The sequence below is a fragment of the Phalangium opilio genome, unplaced genomic scaffold (genome assembly GCF_054372755.1).
Source record: "Phalangium opilio isolate 3A_F unplaced genomic scaffold, DU_Popi_V2 ptg000390l_1, whole genome shotgun sequence".
Taxonomy (NCBI): Eukaryota; Metazoa; Arthropoda; class Arachnida; order Opiliones; family Phalangiidae; genus Phalangium; species Phalangium opilio.
Window position 1 is genome coordinate 952790 of NW_028324234.1, and position 23197 is coordinate 975986.

The 23197-nt window shown below is 37.6% G+C and overlaps 2 protein-coding genes across 3 annotated transcripts; both read right to left on the reverse strand.

Annotated features, from left to right (window-relative positions):
- Positions 1 to 4024: 4024 nt before the first annotated feature.
- LOC149594162 (uncharacterized) lies at positions 4025 to 11122 on the reverse strand. Of its 2 annotated transcripts, XM_089861339.1 has the most exons (6): positions 6068 to 11122; positions 4878 to 5956; positions 4673 to 4739; positions 4514 to 4609; positions 4335 to 4437; positions 4025 to 4268 (listed from the first exon to the last, which is right to left on the reverse strand). In XM_089861339.1, exons 2-6 carry the CDS (start codon positions 4947 to 4949, stop codon positions 4130 to 4132), a joined length of 477 nt encoding a protein of 158 aa, XP_089717465.1. In that variant the 5' UTR covers positions 4950 to 5956; positions 6068 to 11122; the 3' UTR covers positions 4025 to 4129. The 2 variants fall into 2 exon arrangements, with proteins under 2 accessions (XP_089717465.1, XP_089717464.1); XM_089861338.1 differs by having other exon boundaries at positions 4878 to 11122.
- A 355-nt stretch (positions 11123 to 11477) lies between these two features.
- On the reverse strand, positions 11478 to 13155 carry LOC149594163 (uncharacterized). The gene is made up of 3 exons (XM_089861400.1): positions 12312 to 13155; positions 12046 to 12113; positions 11478 to 11887 (listed from the first exon to the last, which is right to left on the reverse strand). Exons 1-3 carry the CDS (start codon positions 12327 to 12329, stop codon positions 11545 to 11547), a joined length of 429 nt encoding a protein of 142 aa, XP_089717526.1. The 5' UTR covers positions 12330 to 13155; the 3' UTR covers positions 11478 to 11544.
- Positions 13156 to 23197: the final 10042 nt, after the last annotated feature.

The window sequence follows — 23197 nt, forward strand, 5'->3', positions numbered from 1 at the left end:
CGCGCTTTTATTTGGTGGTATCTTAAGTTACCACCCTGGGGTTTCGCCAGTAGCCCTATTCCCCAGTTCTTGATGTTCCTGCAATGTCTGCAGCTACACAGAAAATGAATTTAAGTTGAATCAAATTGCAATTTAACTTTTAGGGTCAAAAGTGAGACGATGTCGCTTATTTTATAACCCGAGTTCAAATATTTTTTGATTGACGTTGCCCTATCCATTGCCAATTTTTCAAATCCAGATGAAATACTTCTTGAAAAAAATTTCCTAGCAATTTTTCCAAGCTCTGGGAATCGTTGCTCTTTGTCCCTCCAGTAGTCAACAACAAAGTTGTTGTTTTGTTGCGCTTCTTTAGTCGACACTAGGCGCTCTTTCAAATATTCGTCGAAACTGTTTTTTGTGGATGAAATAGAGCACATTTCTCGTGGGCTTTCCAATCCTTCAAATAGGGAGCAGCTACTCTCCTCCAACTCGTCTCCGAAATCTTGAACCATGTTGGTCAAGAGCGTATAGACAAATTCCTTGGCTTGATCCTCATTGACAGTGCAAAAATTTGGATATTCATCCCTCCATACCGGTAAACTGTAGCCTGTGACCATTCCATTTATTATTAGACAATTGGCATTGAAAATTAACATACGATTTCGGAAAAATCTAACCTTTAAAGATGAATGTTTTTTGTCTTGGATCTAGTAGAGCCGCTACCACAAACCTTTCTTCTCTTATAAGATTGGAAAACCTTTGTTCCATAGCTTTTAAAAGATTGGTTTGAAATGTTTCAAACCAAATAGATTTTATTTTTTTAAGATTATTAAACAATCCCATTAGCAAGCCGATGACTTTGGAGACAGTTGGGCCTTCGGAGCACAATGACTCTACTGTTATTCTCAAGGCCTTCCACAACTCATTTAGTTCTTTGAGTTTTTCCAAATCATCATCCTCTGGCAGAGGAATGTCGCTCTTAGCCATCAACAGAATTGATCTCAAAGATTCTATAACGTCTCCATTCTGAAAAATCAACGGTTATGCATCTTATTTCGGTGAATGGCTGTTCAATCCAGGGTGTTCCGAAAATGGTGGTAGGACCGAAGTACAATGAATTGTATGTTCGATTTTGACTCAATGTTCCATGGGATTTCACCCTAAACAGTGTTTTATGGATGACTACTTAAATATCATTATCTTTTATTCTTCTGAATGAAATTTAAGGGGTCATGTGTAAAATTCGACTCAAAATCGCTTCGGCCTTACACCACCCCCTCTGGAACACCTTGTTCAAACAACAAGGCTATTACAGATTTTCGTGAACTGAATTATATTACACAATTCTTACCTCAACTAGAGTGTTAATTCCGTGGAAAAGAGTTGTTACTCGAAAATCCTTTGATTTCAATAATTTAGCTCCATCAGGAGCATTGGTCAGAAACTTTTTGGCCCATTTTCCAGAAATTTGAAGGAACTTTATCCAGGATTCAACCTTCTCTAAGATTAAAACCACATCCTCTGATAATTCAATTTTTTCGCAAAAGGCTCTCAAAACCTCTGATGGTAGGCAAGGCGACACGTTCCAGGCATGTTCCCATTCGTTGTCGTTACAGCCAAGATTAAATAAATTTTCCATGGTTTGTGTTTCTTTGAAATTGAAATGTCAAAGTTAAATGACAAAGACAGTAGTCTCTCAAAGTTCATTTGCATTTACCATGTTCGGCTAAAAAACCACCAAAACATGGCCAAGGTCTATTTAAATTTAAACTGCGCGATGCATCTAATGCATCGAAATCCAGAGCTGCAAAAACCTGTGAACGCATGGAAATAATTTTTTGTAAAGATATTGTGTTTAAGTTTAAACTCAAAGTAAGACCCGTAACAGTAAGCAAGAAGTGTCTAAATATCAATGTTTCCAACATAATCAAATCAATAATGTTGCATGCGTTATTTCAATTCTGAAGTTGTAGATTTTCGTGTATATCATCGAAAACAAGAGATGTAAGGTATCTTCCATAACGTGAATTAGTCAGTTATCTTTTTTTTTACCCGCCTGCTATGGTTAGCTCCATGAGGAAGATCACCTATTGTCCCACAGTTCGAACTGCCTCTTCAAGAATAGACGCCATACGAGTCAAACACTTCTACAGGCATTTCGAAGTTTTTATCTATTTAAGCTATTATTTACGCTATAGAAGATACATTTTCAAAAATCTAGTCTTATGAGATTATTTATATTAATCAACATTATTTTAACCTACAATTCCTAAATACCATCTTGGATAATAAAACTACCATAAATTGAACTAATTTCAAAATGTAATATTTCAACATTTCCAGACCTCCTTTAAATTTCTGAGATTTATTTAAAACACTTCATATTACTAAAACATTAAAATACCTCGGTGGCATTGATATGGGCATTTTGAAGCATTGTCAATAGTGTTTCTTCAAAATTGGTTTCGTCGCCGATGAAACCAAGAATGGCTGTTTTTATACACCATTTGTCGTCAATTGAATGACATGACACTTCAGTCATCCCGCCCCAACGAAGAAGTGTTATTTGGACGTGAGGGCATTTTTCGAATCCAGACTATAAATAAAGTTGACCCACATTAAAAAAATTGGGTACATTTTATGGATCAATATCCTGACATACAATTTGCGGCATGAAATCTTTCATGGTTTTATGCAAAACATTTTCTAACTCCGAAGACGTCGGCACGTGGACCTGCGGCCCGCCCCTTGCTACAACGTCTTTAAAGCCACTACCTTCTACCACACTAAAGGGTAAGCAATCAACGGCCAACATTTGAACTAATGCCATTTCAAATTGTTTTTGTTTTTGTGCCGTTGGGCTTAATTTCGCCACCTTCTTGAGTGGTACAAGTAAATTTGTAGCCGGTCTCTTTGGCTCCCTTTTCCTCAACACGCATTGGGCATGGTTAGTCTATTCGAAATAAAAGTTTGACAGTTAGGTATATTCAATGTAAATCGATAAATATTATTTTAACCTTGACGTGTCGCTCCAAATTAGAAGCTGCACTCTGATGAGTGTGTAACTTTTTTTCGCAAATTTTGCACTGGACAATAATATTTTTTGATTCCAGTCCAGTAGTGGACAATGCATGACCCAAGTAAATGAAATGATCTTGGATATTGCATACACCAACTCCTTGCCTACTAAATTTCTCAGCAAAGGAAGCCACGATTTTTAAAGTTGCGCCTTCTGAGTACGTAGCGGAGTCAGAATTATCACGTAATTCAGTTGAGGAATCCATTAACATATCTAACGAAAATATCTAATTAGTTACATTAACCATCCTTTAAAAATTCATTTTTCAGCGTATAACTGAATTGGCTTTCATTTGTGGTCACCCCCTCCCATTTTCCACTTTAAAAGATAGTTTAACACCTATGAAGCCACTCTCGGAGCCTTTCAAAAATAACTGACACTTGTAGTGAATGAAAAGCACTTCATTACACAATTTTGATAGTATTGACTTAGAATCAAATTATAAACATATTTTTAGGATAAAATCACTTAAGTTACAAAATGCTTTATTTAAAATTTGTTTAATTTCACTTACCGACCAGTAAACTAGTAGCTTTTGGTTGTACTTTTTAGAAGATAACTGCTCTGCAAGTGAAGTTGCAAAGAAATAATTAAATGTGTCTATAACGGTTTTCTAATGTCGCGAGACACGTTATTTCAAAAAATCTCATTAATTCTCGAGGCGCGTGTTTTCAAAATGTTGTTTTGGTTCCATTCCTCGAGAAAAGAAAAATTTAAGCCTCACCTAAACGCCTACGTGTAGCTACTTTCCACAGTGCATTAGACCAATGCATTGTCAAAGGTGGCTACACGTACGCGTATAGGGGATGCTTAAACTCTTGAAAGTTCAACGTGAAGTCTGTGCAGAAGCAAAAACTTATTTGCAGCTGAATTCACAAAGAAATTGAAATTAGAATGGGCCTGTATTAAATCCGGCGCAAAAAATTTACTCCTTGAAAGTTTTAACTAAAATATTTTAATCCCTAGCCACCCAAAAAAAGACAGAAATTTAGTTTTAAATACATGAATATTAAACATATTAAACAATACTAAAAAATATTAAAAATGAGTTTGTACATTCTATTTGCGGCGTTAAATATATTCTTGCGTGTCCAAGTAACACATGGGTTCGCTATCCGGGTTATAATTCCCTCTTATTGAGTACTGTGTGTCAAAGTGACTCATTGTGTCGTCACTTTGAATTTCCATTGTTTGCGTCTCTGACTCCACGCTAAATGAAGTGTGATGGCATTTCAAAACATCGCCTTCCATTTAACATATTATGATTAATAATTACAATTTTTTCTCGGCTTTTTCATTCAAAATGTTTTTCATTGCTTCATTTTTCTCTTTTAATCCCGAAATCTCTTCCTTCATATTTTGTATAGTCATTTTATACTCTATGAGAAATGAATGCATTTTTTATAGGTAAATTTTGAAGTAGATTTTTTAACCTTCAAACGATTTGAGGCTAACCAGAGACTTCTTTTTTGTGCCTTTCTTCTTCTGTATGTTTTTCGCCCATTAGTGTATTTATTTTCTTCCTCAAACGTAATATCAAATCATCATTCGCTAATAATTAGAAATCAATAAATTTGATAGATAAAGTTTTATTAGAATATTTTTCAGATGTACCTTCACGTTCTCGCTTATGCGCATTTCCTAATTTCTCTAGGAGGGTGTCCACTTCTGTTTTCCGTTTCTAAACGAGTTAAATACTTTTAAATTTCTTTCGGTGTAATTGTCAATCCATCAGAAACCCAATTTTTCATGATCATATCATCAGGTTTAAGATAACAGATTCCCAATCTTGTTTAATACGTAACCACAAATTTCTTACTTTTGCGGTTGATTTTGAAAGCCAACCATTTCCCAGTTCCTCATCCATATACGCGTTAGTGGAGTCAGACATTCAAAAATTCCTAGTTTAAGTATAAAACCTAACCCTAACGCGTTTTTAAATAAAATGAAAATTACGCGTGAATTTAATAACCTGTCACACGTTTAATGCACGCTAAAAAACAAGCATACAAACCACGTGAAGAATTAAGGGTACATTTCCTCGAAGATTAAGCTCGTGTATTTCAAAATAATTTAAAATTTATGGATATTTTATAACGGATTTTTCCATACAGTAAACAAAACAGTAATTCAGGTAAGTTTTATCATTCTATTATCAATTTTAGTTTATTGTAACTAAAATTTTACAGAACACGCCACGCTGCATCTAACATTACTCGGAGCTCTTAAGCTTTTCAACATATTTTCAAATTTGACTTCACTAAGGGCTACCGTGAAACCTTTTAAAATGGCTCTATTCACTGATGAGGATTTCAAAAACAAGTTTAATCAAGGCAACTATGGACTTTGCAACATTCAGGAACACTTTGAGTATATTGGACACGTTTCATCAGATCATGGTTCGAAAACCAAGAAAGTTAGAGCCAAGTGTCTTTTTTGCGGGATAGTCATTGCAAGTTGCCATTCATCTTCTTGCAACTTGGAACGTCATGCAAAGGTTTAAATTACCTATTATTTTTGTGTTTTTTGGTAATGCTTGGTTCTGTGGCTTATGATGGTTTGATGTGAAATTTCAATAGACTGTTCATGGCGCTTCCTTCAATTTCAAAGCGACGAGCAATAAACGTTCGATGTGGGACAAACAGCAAGACGAAGAACCTAAAAAGGTTAAACTATGGCCATTGAGGTCAATAGAAAACCAGCTGCATCGTAAAAGTCTGGTGTATATGGTAGCAAAAGACCACGCCCCATTTTCAACTGTGGAAAAAGTTGGCTTCCGCGAAGTTTGCAAAACATTGAGCGACAACCAAAACAGAGAAATATCTCGTAGAACTTTGGGTCGTGATTTAGACAAGGAATCTGCTGGTCTTCAACCGTTGTCGATGGTAATTTATTAAACTGAAATTAGTCGCAAACATTACATTGGAAATGTAAAATTCAAGTAGTTCAAAGGTTTTTTTTCCAACGTTATAGAATGTTTTAAGACAAGTTGGATATAAGGAAATTCACCAAACGTTAGATATTTGGAGTAGTAGGACGCGTGATTCAGTCTTAGGAGTTAGATGCCAATTTATCGACGACAAGTGGTATTTCCATAATTCCTTGGTTGGCTTTTCATTTTTTCCTGGGAAGCATGATGGCGAAGCCATTTTAGGAAAGTTTAAAGAGATGACGGAGGCAGCTGGAATTGAATACAAGAAGGTTATATCTCCCGTTTTCAAATTTCACGTTTAAAACTTTATTAGAACTTCCTTTATCGCTTTTAGATTTATAGCGTTTGTGCCGACAACGCAGCCAATATAAGTCGGGCGTTTAACATGAACGACTTATTCGAAGATCCATGGCCAGCTAGACTGGCGCTAGTAAGGGCAGAAGATGTACCATCCGAAAGTGATGAGGAAGTAATTGAACTTCAAGGAGGTAAAATATTAATAACTATGTTAATGTCTCTTCTGCATTAAATTTTTTAAATGCTACAAATAAATGATAGGATGGAACAGCATGGAAGACATCTTTTTAAATGGCCCAACTGGCATCAGAGATTCTGAAGATTCATCTGAACAATCTTCGGATCAATCTTTTGACGAACTTGGAGGAACCGAAGATCTTGATGATTCCGGCTTTAACCATTCTCCCTTTAGAAAGAGGTGTGTGGCTCATTCCTTACAACTTGTTATAAACGGAGCAATCAAGAAATGTAAGAGAACGGAGAGAATAGCCAAGAAAATAAACGGCTGGATTACGTTTCTACGTCAATCGCCGAAATGGACCCATGTCTTTAAAACCTTGTCGCCTGGAGGGAAAGATTTGAAACAGGATGGAGGAGTAAGGTGGAATTCCCTATTCATGGCAATAGAACGTTTAACTGAGGTGAAACATTTTCAATTATTCTAGCTCTTCGTTTCATTTACGTTTGTTTCAATTTAATTATAGCCAGGTATGATTGAGGCTTTAAGGCAAACCGTCATCAGTGCCAAGAAAGACCGTAGTACGCAGTCAAAAAGCCTTAAAACTCCATGTGAAAATGACCTTCACATACTGAAGGAGTTACTTGAAATCCTGCGCCCCTTCAAATTGTCAACGGATCTTTTTCAGTCCCAAGCTCCCATTGCTTCCAAAGTAATACCAACACTACTGAGGACATTTCAAGAAGTGTATTCTGCCAAATGTCCCTACCTCAAAACACTACGATCAACTTTGTTGGAATTGATGGCAAATAGATTTAAAGGAGAGCTTAATGATGAAGACTATGTCTTAGCAACTCTTCTTGATCCAACAATCAAGGTTTCTATATTCGATGGTAGTGGTATTATTTACGAAAAAGAAACACAATATTACAGTTTCGTGTTAACCAGTCTGAAATATTTATGTTATCCCCACAAAAGTAGCGTTTCAAAACCCACAATGGGGTTCAGAGTTTCCAGGGGTAAAATGCTGGCTAAAAGATAGGGCCATTGCATCATTAAAGCAACAAATGGATTTATTAGTCGAAAATGATATACAACCGGAAATTAATCCAATTGACATGTTTCCCGGATTGGATAAACCAGAGCCCAGCCCTACATTCAATCACGTCGAAAGCCAACTTAATGATTACTTCCGAGAAAATTTGATCAAGGATCCTGACAATTTCGCTCCGCTAGAGTATTGGAGAAGCAAAGAAGATAGGTTTCCGACTCTGGCAAAATTGGCGAAAAGGTTCTTATCAATCCCAGCTTGCTCGGCTGATGTTGAAAGAATGTTTTCGATTGCGGGCTACATTTTGAGAGCGAGAAGGTCTCGTATTTCACTGGAACGCGTGGCACATTTGTTGACTCTTCGTGAGTATGGCTATTTAAAGCACGAAAGCGAGGCAAATAAGTAACTTGTAAGTACATAATTAATCAACTAAAATTTGATTTAACTTAAATTCATTTTCTGTGTAGCTGCAGACATTGCAGGAACATCAAGAACTGGGGAATAGGGCTACTGGCGAAACCCCAGGGTGGTAACTTAAGATACCACCAAATAAAAGCGCGTCATACATCGAATAAATTTAGTTTCGAAAATAACGCCGCCACGTTACTCTCGAGACTAAATTAACTCGATTCTATTGTACCTCTTGGGTTGACGTGGAAACAATAGGTTGACATCATAGCGTTGTTCTTGGAGGGTTACATACCACTTTTCCATTTTAGCGTTCTGGGCAATAACATTCTCGCAAATGTCTTGTTTAACACGCCTTGAGTAGCGCGAAAAGCATGGTTCATAGAATAACTGGTTCGCATTGGAAATTGAGCAATTTCGAATCTCACCACCAAAATTAGGGAGGTCGATTATAGGTTGCTGAAGAGTTAAGTATGCCGCGGGTTCCGAACTTTCGATGATTTTACCCTTAAATAACACATCTAAACTTAGCGTCGTCCATTTAAAAAACATTGAACTAACCATGACTATTTATTTTCGCGGTCAAATAGAGAATTCACGAAGGCTCATTCTGACCCTCGCTGAAGGCTTCTGCACCACTGCCAATGGCGCATTAGCTTTTTAATTTTTTTATTTGATTAAAAGGTTTGTAGGAGCTAGATAGGAGCGGATCATTTTGGATGATTGGGAAAGAATGAACTGACTCGGTTACGTCACTTTCGCTATCACTTCAATCGCAATTGAGAGAGACAGTTCATCAACGCAACGCGAAATACCTTGGACTTCGACGACGTAATGCAAAATGCTACAGACTATTAAAATAATAGCCACTTAATTCAAATAATTGTGGTTGTAAGCTTAATTCAATGAAAATAACTGCCTTCGTCAATTATGATTAAAAATTAACCTACTAAAACTACTGTACTGTAGGCGTTACAGATTATTAAATATTTTGAAACAAATTTTGAAACGTTAATATGTCAATGTGCACTTTAAGAAATTTAATTTTTAAAGACGTTCCTTTTTATTAAAAACAAAGTTACCGTCGGTTCCTCAAAATCTCGCAGAAAACACTCAAATTACCCTAGTCACTCAAATCACGATTGTCATTCAAATCACCCTAGCCACTTAAATCAAATAACTACATAGTCATTCAAATCATCCAAATCAAAAATTTCAACCCAATAATCCTAATGAAATATTTCAACCCAATAATCCTAATGAAATATTTCAACCCAATAATCCTAATGAAATATTTCAACCCAATAATCCTAATCGACAATTCAACTCAATAATCGGAATCAACAATTTCAACTCAATAATCAGAATCAACAATTTCAACTCATTAAACAGTCGTTCTCAAAATACTAATCAACAAAGTCATTTAAATAATCCTATTCAACAAAATCATCCCGATAATCCTTATCATTTCTGCCATCCAAATAACCTTAATCAACAAAGTCAAAAAATTCAAATCAACCAAGCCATTCGGAGCGACGAAGTCATTCAAATCATCTTAATCAACAATATAATTCAAATCGTCTAAATAAACAAAGTCATTCAAATCATCTTAATCAACAATATAATTCAAATCGTCTAAATAAACAAAGTCATTCAAATCATCTTAATCAACAATATAATTCAAATCGTCTAAATAAACAAAGTCATTCAAATCATCTTAATCAACAATATAATTCAAATCATCTAAATAAACAAAGTCATTCAAATCATCTTAATCAACAATATAATTCAAATCATCTAAATAAACAAAGTCATTCAAATCATCTTAATCAACAATATAATTCAAATCATCTAAATAAACAAAGTCATTCAAATCATCTTAATCAACAATATAATTCAAATCATCTAAATAAACAAAGTCATTCAAATCATCTTAATCAACAATATAATTCAAAGAAACGAAGTCAATAAAAATAATTCATATCATCCTAGTCATCCAAATCACTTAAATAAGCTATCTCATAAGCTTTCTCATGTTGTACGCTATAACGCTGAGTGACGACTCCCTCGTTAAAGATTCTTTCTTACTCAAACACCTCCATCTAGTAGATTTCCTAAACCAGATTTCCCCCGTAAAAATTACATGTTAAAATAGGGACTACACTCGCTCGGCAAAAAATCTCTTTCAAACTACTATAATTTTCATTCTCTGAGTGAGAGTGAAGTTCTCGAATTTTTAATATTTATAAGTCCTTAAGAGTGATTTCGTCTCGATTTATGAAAGTCACTCCCGACAATAGAAAGAGGCATTGGTGAAAGAAACCTTATCACTCTTTTGGAAAAACATTACTTCGCGAGAGTGAGATATTGTAATTCGCGTGTATGAAACTCTCAAGCCACGAGTGATTACAAGTCACTCATTCTTGTCTCACTCTTTCGGCGCGAGAGACTTCTTTAAGAGAGACGAAAAATCTTTCGCAATGCGAGTGACACTCGCGATTTGCCCACCACTGAATACAATACATAAGCAACCTAAGCCTTGGTCTTAAATAACATCCAAAAACCAATATCTTATAATATAATGAAATCAATTACCTTTAGTTTTATACCTGGATTGCTTTATTAAACAAAATTTCGACCTGATAGCAAAGTGTTTCTTAGCAAGAGTGTTACAGAAAATTTATAAAATGAAATAAATATTTTAAGCCGGTAAAATACTAAACAAGCGTCGACTGCTCAAAAACAAGTTAAACCATGGAGCCTGTATCTCTTTAAGATTCAGGCTCCATGGTTCAACTTCCACAGAATGAATCAAACTGAAAATGTCAACTTAACTTGTTATTAGGCACAAAGCTAGGCCCTCCCTTGTTCTCAATATGCTTGATAATTGAAGAAATGGGTATCAGCGCGCTAACAGGTTAACCTGACGTTTAACTCAAGAGCTGTATTTCCGTAATTAACTAAAATTAACATACTTAGACTTAATTGTTTCTGATAATACTAGCGGATCGCACACCCTGAATACTTAATTGTTAAATTAAGAGTATTCCGAAAAGTAACTTCGCTCTAGTTTTTCGGTTAGTGGTGGCTAAATATCACGAAAAACCCCATGTTAATCTCCATAGGAAAATTGGCAAAAGCATGTGAATTTTGCTTTAACGTTACAAAAGAGTATCAAGTCATATCTACAAGGGCCTACCGGCCCTGTAGAATTATTTGTAGAAATCCTTATCAACTCAAATCTTGGCAGAGTTCCATATCATCGTGATAAATACAACGTTCACTGACAGGAAAATTTGGTGGGAAATAATATCGAAAGTGATGTAAAAGTAATAAGACATAATTAAAATACGATTAAAGATGGTGGAAAATGATTGAAAACAAGAAGAAAATAAGATTGAAAGTGACGTTAATGATTGAAAACATATACAAAATATGATTGAATGTAGTGTTAAATGATTTAGACAACACAAATATACGTTTGAAATTATTGAAAACATACTACGAAAGGTGACCAAGAGTGTTTTTTAAATGACTACAACATGGTCGAACAGACTGTTAAATTACTTTTATTACTTATTTGCTTTAAAAATATATTTACTTTTATCCACCATTTAATATTAATTTTTAAAACATTTGAATAGAGGGTTTATCACCCACCCACGGCCCCTTACAAACACCTCCCATTTGGATGGTTGTAGTGCTGGAGGGACGGCATATCCATCCTCCCCTCTACTCCACTTGACGATGAACTCCGCAGCATCCTCCCCACTCCTCCTCCTCCGCTTACTTCCGACAACGTCACCGTCCAGCTCCCGGTTCCCGAACAGGTATCCAATCGTGTGGTCTGTAGCCCTCGGTTGCACCATCACACCTTCAAGTTCACCACCCGGGATTACTTCCAGGGTGTCGTAGTAAATCTCCGGGCGGGGAACATCCATTACGGGGAGTCCATTTCGAATTCTGGTAATACAAATAAACGGAAATTTATGTTAGAAAATGTGAAGTATTATTACTTTATATGCAATTATATCATAACCAAGTTCACCACCTTATGCTGTATGTTCTTATAAACTCTAACTTAAAATTAGTTATACTCGGGATATAGAAACTTTACGCACCTCTTAACCACAACACGACCAATCATCTTTTCGCGGCTTCGTAAATTTGTTCTTGGGGAAGGATGATACTATAAGAATAATATAATTATTTGTTATTACTATGTATGTCTATACAAATCTTGAATTTTATTCTCCCCTTATATCCACACATTTATATGATATAATCGTATTATATTCATGTAAATCATACAAATTTAATAGTAAAGAATAGTGAAACCTCAGGGATAATAACTAGAACTTAGAAATATATACAATCAGGTACTTACATGAGAGGTGGTGTCCATTTTCCCTCGTGGTCGTTTTCCGATCAAAAATACCTTTCGAGGGGCTCCAAACCCCTTTTATACACAACTAGCCATGAGCATACGTCATCAACTCGACTGTCCATTGGCTACAGGTATACGTCATCAGCCTGATTGTTCATTGGCTATTGACCCAGCCCTTATCTCTCAGTATACTACCGCTGGAATCATGGTAAAATCCCGTATTGATAAGATAAATACAATTAAGGTCCACTCCCGGGAAAATTTCGCAATGGTTATCCCTCACGTGGATCACTTTCTTCGGCGGGAAGATTTGAAAATCTTAACCATATGTCAATAACGCCGCTAAAAATACAACAACATGTAAATGTGTTTGATATTGTTAACTTATTACTGAAATAAAACTGAAAATGTGGTTGAATGTCCAAAAATTGAAACTAAAAAGCGGTTGAAAGTGTCATGAAATGTCTATAATTCAATTAAAAACACTAAAAATTGGTGAAACTTTAACCAATTTCTAGTTGAAGTTTCGTTATCGGCTGTGTTTTACTATGGGACTTTACCCCACCACCACCACCACATGGAGGGGTAGTGATATCTTTTCGATAAACGGTGCTAGTACGGAATATTTGCCTTTCTAAACAAATTTGTTCACCCCTCGTTGTTGAAAATGGAAATTCAATCTCTTATGAGTTAAAACTATAATCGGTTCTTTTATCGGTTTGAGAGGGAATATGAACGCAGTAGATAAGGTTTTAAAATAGACATACCAATAACTAAACCGATTTAAAATAGGCTTACCAATAATTAAAACTGAACTTAAAATATTATATATATATATATTAAAAAATAAACTATTTATATTGAGGTTGGTGTATAAAATTTCATGAAATGTAGGAGCGAACGTGGTAGGCATTCTCATAGACTAACAACACTTTTATCTGCTTTTCAATCGAATGTTTTCCTTTCACGTCGTTTTCAACCATATTTTAGTAAATTAACAACACTTTCGGTCACTTTTTTGGACATTCAACTTCATTATCAGTTTTATTTCAGTAATATATTAACAATATCGAACACATTTAAGTCAAATAGTGTAACCTTCCATAGTAATTAAGGGACCTCCTGAGTTTCTACTCCAGGGGTGTAAGGTTACATAGAGGATTAGCATCCTGTGTTACCTCTGACCTTTCCCGTACTATATAAGCATCGACTGCTTATCATTATTAAGTAAGCATTTCTTCACTACTAAGATGTAGTAGTTCGCTCGAGCGAAGGGCTTTGTCCTAGTATTGGACTTCATCCCCAATTAGTAATTATGTTTAAAAAGTTCTTTACGTTGTACTACATGCAAGTCGGCATTTAAATATAATTTAGTTAGTTTAATAAAGTATGATTGAACCTAAGGAACAGTGTAGTTATTCTTAGTATTAGTCAAGGCTTTTATGGCCACGTGGAGCGAGTTTACGAATATCGCAAGCGTGGTTACAATAGTGTGGTTTTTATTAGACATTTAACGGATATAATAATACTAAATGAAGGTTAATTAAAAGTGGATTTTCAATACGTTAAGATAATTTACACACACACGCACGCACACACACACACCAGGCTAATATTCTTATTTAGTTTAAAACGTTTAAACAAAAAAGTTTGAACAGACTTAGTTTATTAAGCACGCTTTTGTTATCTTGTATGTTTTTTGATGCGTTTCAAAACATATTTTTGACGAGATGCAACTTGTTAGTATGTGGTTCTAAGGGAATTAGTGACAACGAAACTGTGAATAAACTGGTCCCCGTTTAGCCTTATCATTTTCCCTGCCATTACACTTTGCACTTATCAAAGTTCATCTGCAGCGATTCAAACTGATAATGGTATAGAACCGAATCTTTAGCCCCTCTTGTAGTAATTGTTAGTGTAAAAATATATGTTTAATTACACTTTGAACTTTAACATCACTCGAAACCTTCAAAATAGTGATATATTTTGATAAGGGCGATTTTAATTTATTTCACTGCTTTATAATTTGATAAGATAGGCCTACCAACAAATAAAAACAGCTCTTTAAATTGGAGTTAACAATTATTTTTAATCATTTAACGTACAATTCGAACAAGCGGGGGCACCTACAGAAAGTCTGCAAAATAAGTGTAGGTCTTATTGGATCTCATGTGGTGATGAATCTCGCAAAACATTAAACTATGGGTGTTGTCGTAGAGGCACTCGGCCAGCCTGCAAATGTGCGTAGCTTTAAACAGATGCCTCGTGAGAAGCTTATTCGTAGTATACTGACGCTTGCAAACTTTGCATTCAAACATTCTCAAAATTTATATTATCTGAAATTAAACTTGTAATCTCTCTTCCCAAGACTTGTAAAAGAAAGTAAAATCTTACCCTCTGCACAATTTTACTAAGAAAAAGCTAGGGATAATAGCTCAGAAACATCCAAGTCTGAAGTCAGGAACAGAATAAAGTATGCTCTAATCTTTGGGGGATCTTTATACTCTAATCATGTTGGCTTTAGAAGGCGCCACAAAATAATGATCAATTCTAGTTTTAGGTGAAGTTTACTATAGAAATATTTCCCCCACGTTGTAATAAGTCAATATGGCGTTTGGTAGATATATTTAAACACAAATATATTTCACCCCCGCATTGGCAAAGACAATAAGAGGGCGCCATCGAAAGCAAATAATTCCCCACACGTATTTTCCCGTACGTATTTCCCCGCCACATTGTAAATATGGCGCCTTTCCTACGTCACAATGACAATATAACCTAAGCCTAACATATGGTTCCACCACGTTACCAAAAGTCAACATGGCGTTGAAAAACATTCGAGCCAATATACTTAGATATATTTCCACCATCACATTGACAAAGTCAATAAGAGGGTGCCATCGAAAACATTTCTCCTTATCAGTTATGATAAGATACCCTTGGGTGCCAACTATCTCGACGGCGGCAGTGGCTCCAACAGCGCCAAGCGCCAAGCGCCAACTCAGATCCCCCGGTTCCCCCACAGGTCTAACTGTCAAAATCCTATTACTACCGCTTTAAAAAGCCACGTTCGACTTTTGCCCGGTTTATTTGAAACGTGAAAACATCAGCTTAAGGGGTACCGCGTGTTTTGGCAATAAAACACAGATTGACGGTTGGTTCTAGCGATAAAAATAGAGACAGGAATTAAACGAGAGCAAAAATCATTTTGCATTACTCCGTGTGGTTTCCAATGTGCTAAGGTTGTACAGCAGCCAAGAACGATCTAAGGCTAGACTATACAGTGGTTCGCATATACTATTAAGTGACGAAGACTGCCATATAAACTTAAGAAATGCCTACCCAATTCAATACTCGCGAAATACATTGACCACGACACTATAATGGTCATTTCTAGTTTAGCATAAATTTTATCCTTTTCCATAAATCGTAAAAAATAAACACAATCTATATCTATTTAAATCAAAGACCTGACTGACAATCAACGCCCAGCCCAAAACCGCTTGCCCTACAATGCATAAAATTTGCAGGAACGTTACTCATAAGTGGTAGGCGCGTACTAAGAAAGATTTTTCCAATCCGCCGCCATCTTAATAAATGGCGCCCAGAAATGTAAAAAAATCTTCCTTATGCAACAAAGTCCGCGCGTTTCAACCGATTTCACAAATATTTAGTGCACTAGTTTCCTTTAACCTCTATAGACGGGATGAATGGTCTTTTGGGTTCAATTGGTTGCCATCTTTTTAAATGTGGGCCAGAAACTTAGACCCTTCTTTATGAAATAATGTCCGCGTGAAAAGTAGTAAAAAATGTTCCGACGGGCTGACGGGCAACGCTGAGTTCCTTCGCTCCTAGGGTGATACAAAAATATTAGTCATCAGTATGATGGAAGTTCTTATTACACGCGAGCGACGCCGCGGGTAACAGCTAGTCATAAACCCTTGCACTAAGAAATTTCACAATTTCGTTTGCCAAAACACTAAATCAGTGAGCACAAACGTAAAGGAGAGTGAAAGAGAGAAGGGTTTCCTATAAGAGGTGTTGCTGCAAAAATTGTATACCAAAAGGTAGGCAAGTCGATACTAGTACCGCCTGGCTACCAGCGCTAGAAGCCTAGCGTGAAAATTAATTACGGTTGATCTACGCGTCGTCTGCTAGAAGCAAAACGGTGGGTTTTTTTTCTTATGTTCAGTTACATTTTATTTTTCACGCGAGGCTTTCCAGCGCTGGTAACCAGGAGGCGCTAGTATCGACCTGTCTATTTTTAGTAGAGGGAGTTGCACATCCTATAGAGCGTCAAATGTTTTTCAAGCGCATCCTTCATCCATGACCTAAGCCGCAATACTGGCCTAAACCAGAAGGGGATAATAGAAGAAGGATGCCACTCTGTATCATCTTAATACATTTGTTATGTAACGTCATTCTTCCCAGGCTCACCCCTTTTTGCTTGCTCTCCCGCTCATCAAACTACAGATGGGCATCGCACCGTAAGGTGAATTCTATAACTGTTTGGTACTAAATCCTCAACAATCAACTCCCTAACCTCGTCTCGGGGTGAGACAAAAATCCACAAGTGCGTCTTGCCAAATAGTTCAACTCAAATATCCTAATGATGAGGGAACTATTTATCGCGTATGTGATTCGGTTTAGTAACCTTGCTCCAAATGTTCCGATGTTGGGAAGAATGGCGTTACACTTACCCGGCTTTGTGGTACACTTCTCTCGAAGAGAAGTATTATATACTTCTGCCTAAACGCAAATAAACGTCTCAGATTTTTCCCCTCTCCGTTGCGCCGGTTGCATATGTGCGGCACGCTCTTAGAGGGCCCCGGGACTGAAAACGTTTTTGAAAGCGGGGCTCTCTCCTACCCTCCTTTCTATTTGTGCTGTCTGGTCGCTCGTAGCTTAGCGGCGCTATCAGGGAAATAACAAGGCAACCCAAGGGCTCGCAATAGTAGCCACATCGTACGAGTGAATAGCCCCTCTATACCCTACCCTAATGAGTGGATAACCCCTCTATACCTTACCCTAATGAGTGAATAGCGCTATCTTTTACAATGCTTAAATAATTTACCGTGCATAAAATCAGAGTAAATAGCCCCCTCGATGCCCTACCCTAAATGGTGATAGAATTATTACCCGTTTAAATTTACTTAGGCCGTAATTGTAATATTCCGGCGAATCGAAGAACAGATAGTTTTAGTGATTATCCCCTCGATAAGTTTACAACATAGACTTATGCCGATGCACACTTATCGCTTCTTATAAATTTCTAACATGAACTTATGGTCAGAAGAGTTTGAAAGAGAAAGAATTCGGTAAAACACCCAATAATTGTAATATCCCGGTGCCTTAAGACCATTCTAAAAAGAACGTCAGTAAATACTTGCTTTTGCTTTCAAAATTTACCTCGATTTCTTTGAATGTTAAAATAGGGGAGCGTGAAACTCTTATTGTCGACGGGTAAGAGGTATTTTTAAGGGAGGGTATATGGCTTAACCTAACTATCATAATTTCCCTCCTTTTAAAATACACGAACACCACAATTCTCTCCCATTCACTCACCCTTCAATGACGATCGAAAAATTTTATACTGTCTAAGGCAGTTCTCTTTCACGACGCCACCACCACCAACAGGCCAGGTCAAACTAAGACCCACATCGTAGATGTTCATCATACGATGCGGCTAAAAATGTAGGCGCTTGATGTTAAGGTAGGGGGCAGAGGACGTCTGCCAAAGTCCTAATGATGGACACTTAAAGAAGATTATTGGCTTATGATTATACCGAATTAATTTTTAACTTGTTCATAATTTAATTGTTGCCAGGTCTTTCAACTTCCGTCAGCAAATCAATCAGAACGTCGTCACGCACCAGGAGCCGCCGTACTCATCATGTATCCGAAGTCGAATGGACCCATCCAACAATTGACATATTTCTTGGGGCAAACGATACTGGATTCGACAAAAGCTCCGGCCAATTACATCGGCGTAAATCCAAACCCAGCCGAAAAATTAGATATTTTTTGCAGATTTTTTGTACCGAGTCTTTTTGTCATATTTGCTATAGCATTTTTTGTTCAATTCGTAATCTACAGTTAATCGATAATAGACCGATAAAAATATTCACCTGTAAGCTGATTTTCCCTTAGTAGTACTTGTATTTAGAATTAATGTAAGTTCGGTTCGGTTCATATTATTCTCGACACTACTTAAAATCCTGGAGATACGTAGATTTTTATTTTATTTTTTTTCGTCGGCTTAGTAGGGATGTCAAAAATAGGGCCGGAAATAAGCACAGGACACTGCACATTGTCCAATTAAATTTTAAAATGTCCCATAAATTTTTTAAAAACTAAGGGGGTCACTGGACATTTTGACCAGTAACTTTTTCAGACGTTTTGATAGCTTGACTATGAAGACGCGACACTATTTTTGCGCACTCCAGTGGACAATGTCCCAGTCAAAGGGGGCGTCACTGAACACATGTCCTATAAGTAATTTTTCTTATTTCCGTCCCTGAACTTCGTACATTTTTATTTTATTTTTATTTGTCGTCTGCTTACAGTCCTTATTATCAACAACGCAGTTAAGACATGGGCCGGAAATAAGCACAGGACACGACGACACGTCAAGTTGTCCATTAAAATTTTAAAAAGTCCCATAATTTTTTTAAAAATTAAGGGCCCGGGGTCACTGAAAATTTTGACCAATACAATTTCCGTAGTTTTGATGGTTTGACTATGAAGATGCTGAGGTTAAAACTTCTTTTTACTCCATGGATGGGGGTTCAGTTTTTCCCCTTTCCTAACCCTGTTTGAAATCTTGAGCTCCTCTATTGGGAATATATCTTCACGTGAGCGGGGCGGGGCTTTTTCAGCCCATGAACGCTGCATCTCTAAAGGGACCAGTGGGAGGCGGGCGTTTTCGTGTCCCTTTTGAGATTCAGAGTTCATGTTCAGCCAATAGCTGTTTCTCTCTTCAATAGGGCAAATTTTAGCGTACGAGTCGCGCCTAAACCGGAGGTTTGAGAAAAGTTATCGCGAGGTGGCGAAAGTGTCGCTCATCTTAAAGTATTGCTACACAAGAGAGGGGAGTCCCAAACCTCAATTTTGGTTACTTCGTAGGCTAATTTAATGGACTTCTGATAAAACTAGTTGAAGACTAAATAAAGGTTCAGTTAAAATAAAGGGCTTGCCACTAAGCTATTAGTTAATTGTTTTGTAATTATACATATAACTGTAAATGTTCTCCTCTTTGTAGGAATAATGAAGTAGAAAAATATGTTATATTTATTTTATTAAGGGTATTAAAACATTAAGATAACTCACCAAAACTTTGTCGTTCTTTTATAATCAATTTTCAAGCTGTGATTTTAGCTCGCAAAGACCAACTATTTTGCAACAAAGTTTTTTTTTTTTCACCTACTAACACTAGTGCTTAGCCGTTAGGCCTTGAGCACCAGGAAGAATGGAGCGGGAGACCCTACGCGGCCCAGCACTGACGGGGGCCGCTAGGTCGTATGTGTAAAAGCAGGGAAGGAAATGAGGTTTACTTGGGAGGTGACGGAAGGTGAAATTGGGGTAAGTCACCTCCAGGGCCGTCTTAAGTGCTATATGGGCCCCTGGGCAGTGCAGTATATTGGGCCCCCTAATCCCCTATACAAAACAATAATCGAGAAATAAAACTATTTATTATTTCCTTCAAACTAAAGTCTACAAAATTAACAGTCAACGCAAAGTCAGAAACATTTGCACACTTTCTTCCTTGAAAATTCCTTTACAATTGGATCGAAGTCGATCATTTCTTGGATCGCCAATGTAATTCACGTTTGAACACATTTTTGACCAATATCTTGTCTTGGAATTCTAATGCTTTCTCCATCTGCTTTATACACTCGGCGTGTCTTATAAAGGTCGCTTCCATGTTTCTGACAAGATGTCGGCCCATTTCGAATCCAGCAATCAACTGAGTTAGGATTACCCATAGCCCTGCATCTGTTCCTGGAAGGAAGATTTTTAAGCACTTCCACTGGTGGAATATCCTCATCTGGATCAGTTGTAGGAACAAGTGATGACTCCACTGCAATGTCGGTTGGAACTGTGGTAGTCGTTGAGGGCTTCGGTGATACTGTTGAAAGAGTCATTTTACCAGGCTCAGCACTTCTCATAGCATTTTGATGGAAACATGATGTTAGCTTTCTCTTTCTCCTGCGCAGCTGCTTTTATCTTCTGAGCACCGCTCAAAGTATTACGTTTCATTTTTGATTTGATCACTAATAATCTCTATTTATGGTTTGTCTAACATCTCAGCCATAATTTTATTCATAACAGGCATTATATTTTAAACAGAGTTTTCTACTTTCAGCAGGGAGAGAAATAGACCACCACCTAACAGCGAGAATGATCGAGAAAATTCCAGGTTTTCTCTCTGAGCATGGGCAAAATGACAGGATAGACTGAGACTGTTTTAGAGTGAAGGTTTCAAACTAAATAAATAAGCCGATGTGCGGTTGTGAAGTCAGGCCATGGGGAGGGGGATAATGTAAAAGCCAAGGCAATGGGTGACTACTTCATAGGTCTCAGATTTTTAGTTTTACATTTTTCAAGTTCGAAGGCGAAATTTTTTATTGAAAAGACTGAATGACCGATGGAAAGTAGTTTATATTTTCTTGTGCTTTTCTTATGACAAAGGTAAAATGAGTATTATTTGACAATTATGGGGCCCCTGTTCTTAAGGGGCCCCTGGGCCAGTGCCCAACGGGCCCAATGGATAAGACGGCACTGGTCACCTCCGGCGGACACGGGACAGTCGGCACCTATAGGGTAGGATCGCCGACATGTGTCGTATTCCCTCAATCTTTGCCGCCCAGAAGCTTGGCTTACAGGAGTGCGCCACACTCCCGGCTTTGCAACAAAGTTTAGGGATTGGCCTGTCTTGACAAAAAGCGGCGCGAAAACATCGGACACCTGGTGGCGGGGAGAGATCTACGCGAGATTAAATTAAATTAACCTCTCCATGTCGAAATACAATTAAGAGGTTTTTCTTAAATATTTAGATAAATATAATTGATTTTTAATCGTCATTAATTTACCTCAATTCCAATTAAATCGTTTTAAGAAACCTTATCCCTAAAATCATTTTAATCATTGCTATTGTTGACGTTTCAATTCAAGCGTATGCCTCTTTAACAATTTTTGGAGATTTAGGTTATATAAGGCGATTGATTCAAAGTAATTTATAAGAAGAGCCGCAATCTCGCGAACCTTTGGTGGAAGCCCTAGCTAACATTGGGAGGAAGCTAAACGCTTCTCGTAACCTTAGCCGATGGTCGCCTACATATCTTTTCCTTAACGATGATAAGGGAGTAGAAGCTAATATTGCTTTCTGCGAACTCGTTTGCTCCGATTTGCCAACTTCGAACGCAGTGACACACACACAGACACTTACAGTGTAATACCTTTCCGTGACGTGTTCGTCACCTTGGAGAACGTGACGAAGTGTCTGGACGCGGGTGACCCTATCGACGTGATCTTTCTGGACTTAAGTAAGGCGTTTGACACGGTACCACACTTACTTTTCATTCGCAAGCTCGAGGAGTTAGTTGATTGGATTCAGGCATTCCTGTGCAACCGACATCAGCGAGTCGTCCTTACAGGAGTCTTTTCGTCTTGGTGCATGGTGGAAAGCGGCGTTCCTCAGGGACCAGTCTTTGGCACAGTCAAAAACAACGCACTTTCTACGACATTTTGGCAAAGGCTTAGTTTCCATGATCGATTTTTTTTATTCTAAGTGGCCCTAAACTCAAGCTTTAAAGATTTATTTTTCAAATTAAATGTGCTAAACTTCTTACTTAAACGATTTAATTGCTATGAAACTATTTAGCTTCTTTCACGCCTCTCAAAACACGTAAAAGTTAAGGCCAAGTTTATTTGTGATCCAAAAGTAAAATAGTATGAAAACTACTGTTAGTTGTAAAGCTACCAGTCGATCTCCCCTCGTCATTAAGGACTCGTTCCTCAGTCTTTGCTGATGACTCTAAGTTGGGGCGTGGTATGCGAACGCTTTCGGACTCTCAGGCCCTCCAAGCGGATGTGTATTCGCTTAACCGCTGGGTTTCCATCAATGGAATGGGCTTCAACCCCACGAAATCAGCGGTGCTACACTGTGACCTGGATAACCAACGCTTTCAGTATCGCTTAGGGGGTCGCGTTATTGAAGCCCAATCTGTCGTGCGGGACCTTGATATTATGCTGGAGGCTGGATGGTCGCCTATTAGGGACACACATAGCTGCGCTGCTAATGCCCGTGGTATGCATGCCTTGTACATGTTGCGGCGCTCGTTCTCCCTTTTTACTGCCAAATCGTTTCGTGTTCTCTATGGTGCGTATATTCGCCCTCACCTCGATTATTGCTCCGGCATCTGGTCGCCCAACCTTGTGAAAGACATTGACAATCTAGAAAGGGTTCAGCGCAAGGCAAAGAAACTTGTGCCGTGCCTTCGTGCTTGCCACCAGGTTGAAGCGTCTGGGTCTCCTGTCGCTGTCGGATCAGCGTCTCCGCACCGAGTTGGTGGAGACGTTCAAGATTATCCATGGCCACTATAATCTGCCCGCTGAATCCAACTTTAACATCGCGCCCCTACTATATTCAAGGAACGTTGTTGCACCCTGGCTCGTCGCGTCTTCTTTACCCAACGGGTGATTAACTCTTGGAACACCCTCCCTAGCGCGATTAAACAGCAGACGTTCGTGTCTGCGTTCAAATCCAGACTGGACAAATTTCGTGATTGGTGCTAACCTTTTTGAGTCTACTTGTTTTGTGTATTTTATTTAATGTGTTTTGTTTTAGTATTTTGTATAATTTTTTCTCGTTTCATTTTTTTTAT

Coding starts and splice junctions, on each gene's coding strand:
- LOC149594162 (XM_089861339.1), bottom strand. CDS start 4,949: ATGTCTGACTCCACTAACGCGTATATGGATGAGGAACTGGGAAATGGT. Junction 4,438..4,513: donor GCACAAAAAAGAAGTCTCTG/GTTAGCCTCAAA, acceptor CATTTCTCATAG/AGTATAAAATGACTATACAA. Junction 4,269..4,334: donor GAAAAAGCCGAGAAAAAATT/GTAATTATTAAT, acceptor CACTTCATTTAG/CGTGGAGTCAGAGACGCAAA.
- LOC149594163 (XM_089861400.1), bottom strand. Junction 11,888..12,045: donor GGTCGTGTTGTGGTTAAGAG/GTGCGTAAAGTT, acceptor TTGTATTACCAG/AATTCGAAATGGACTCCCCG.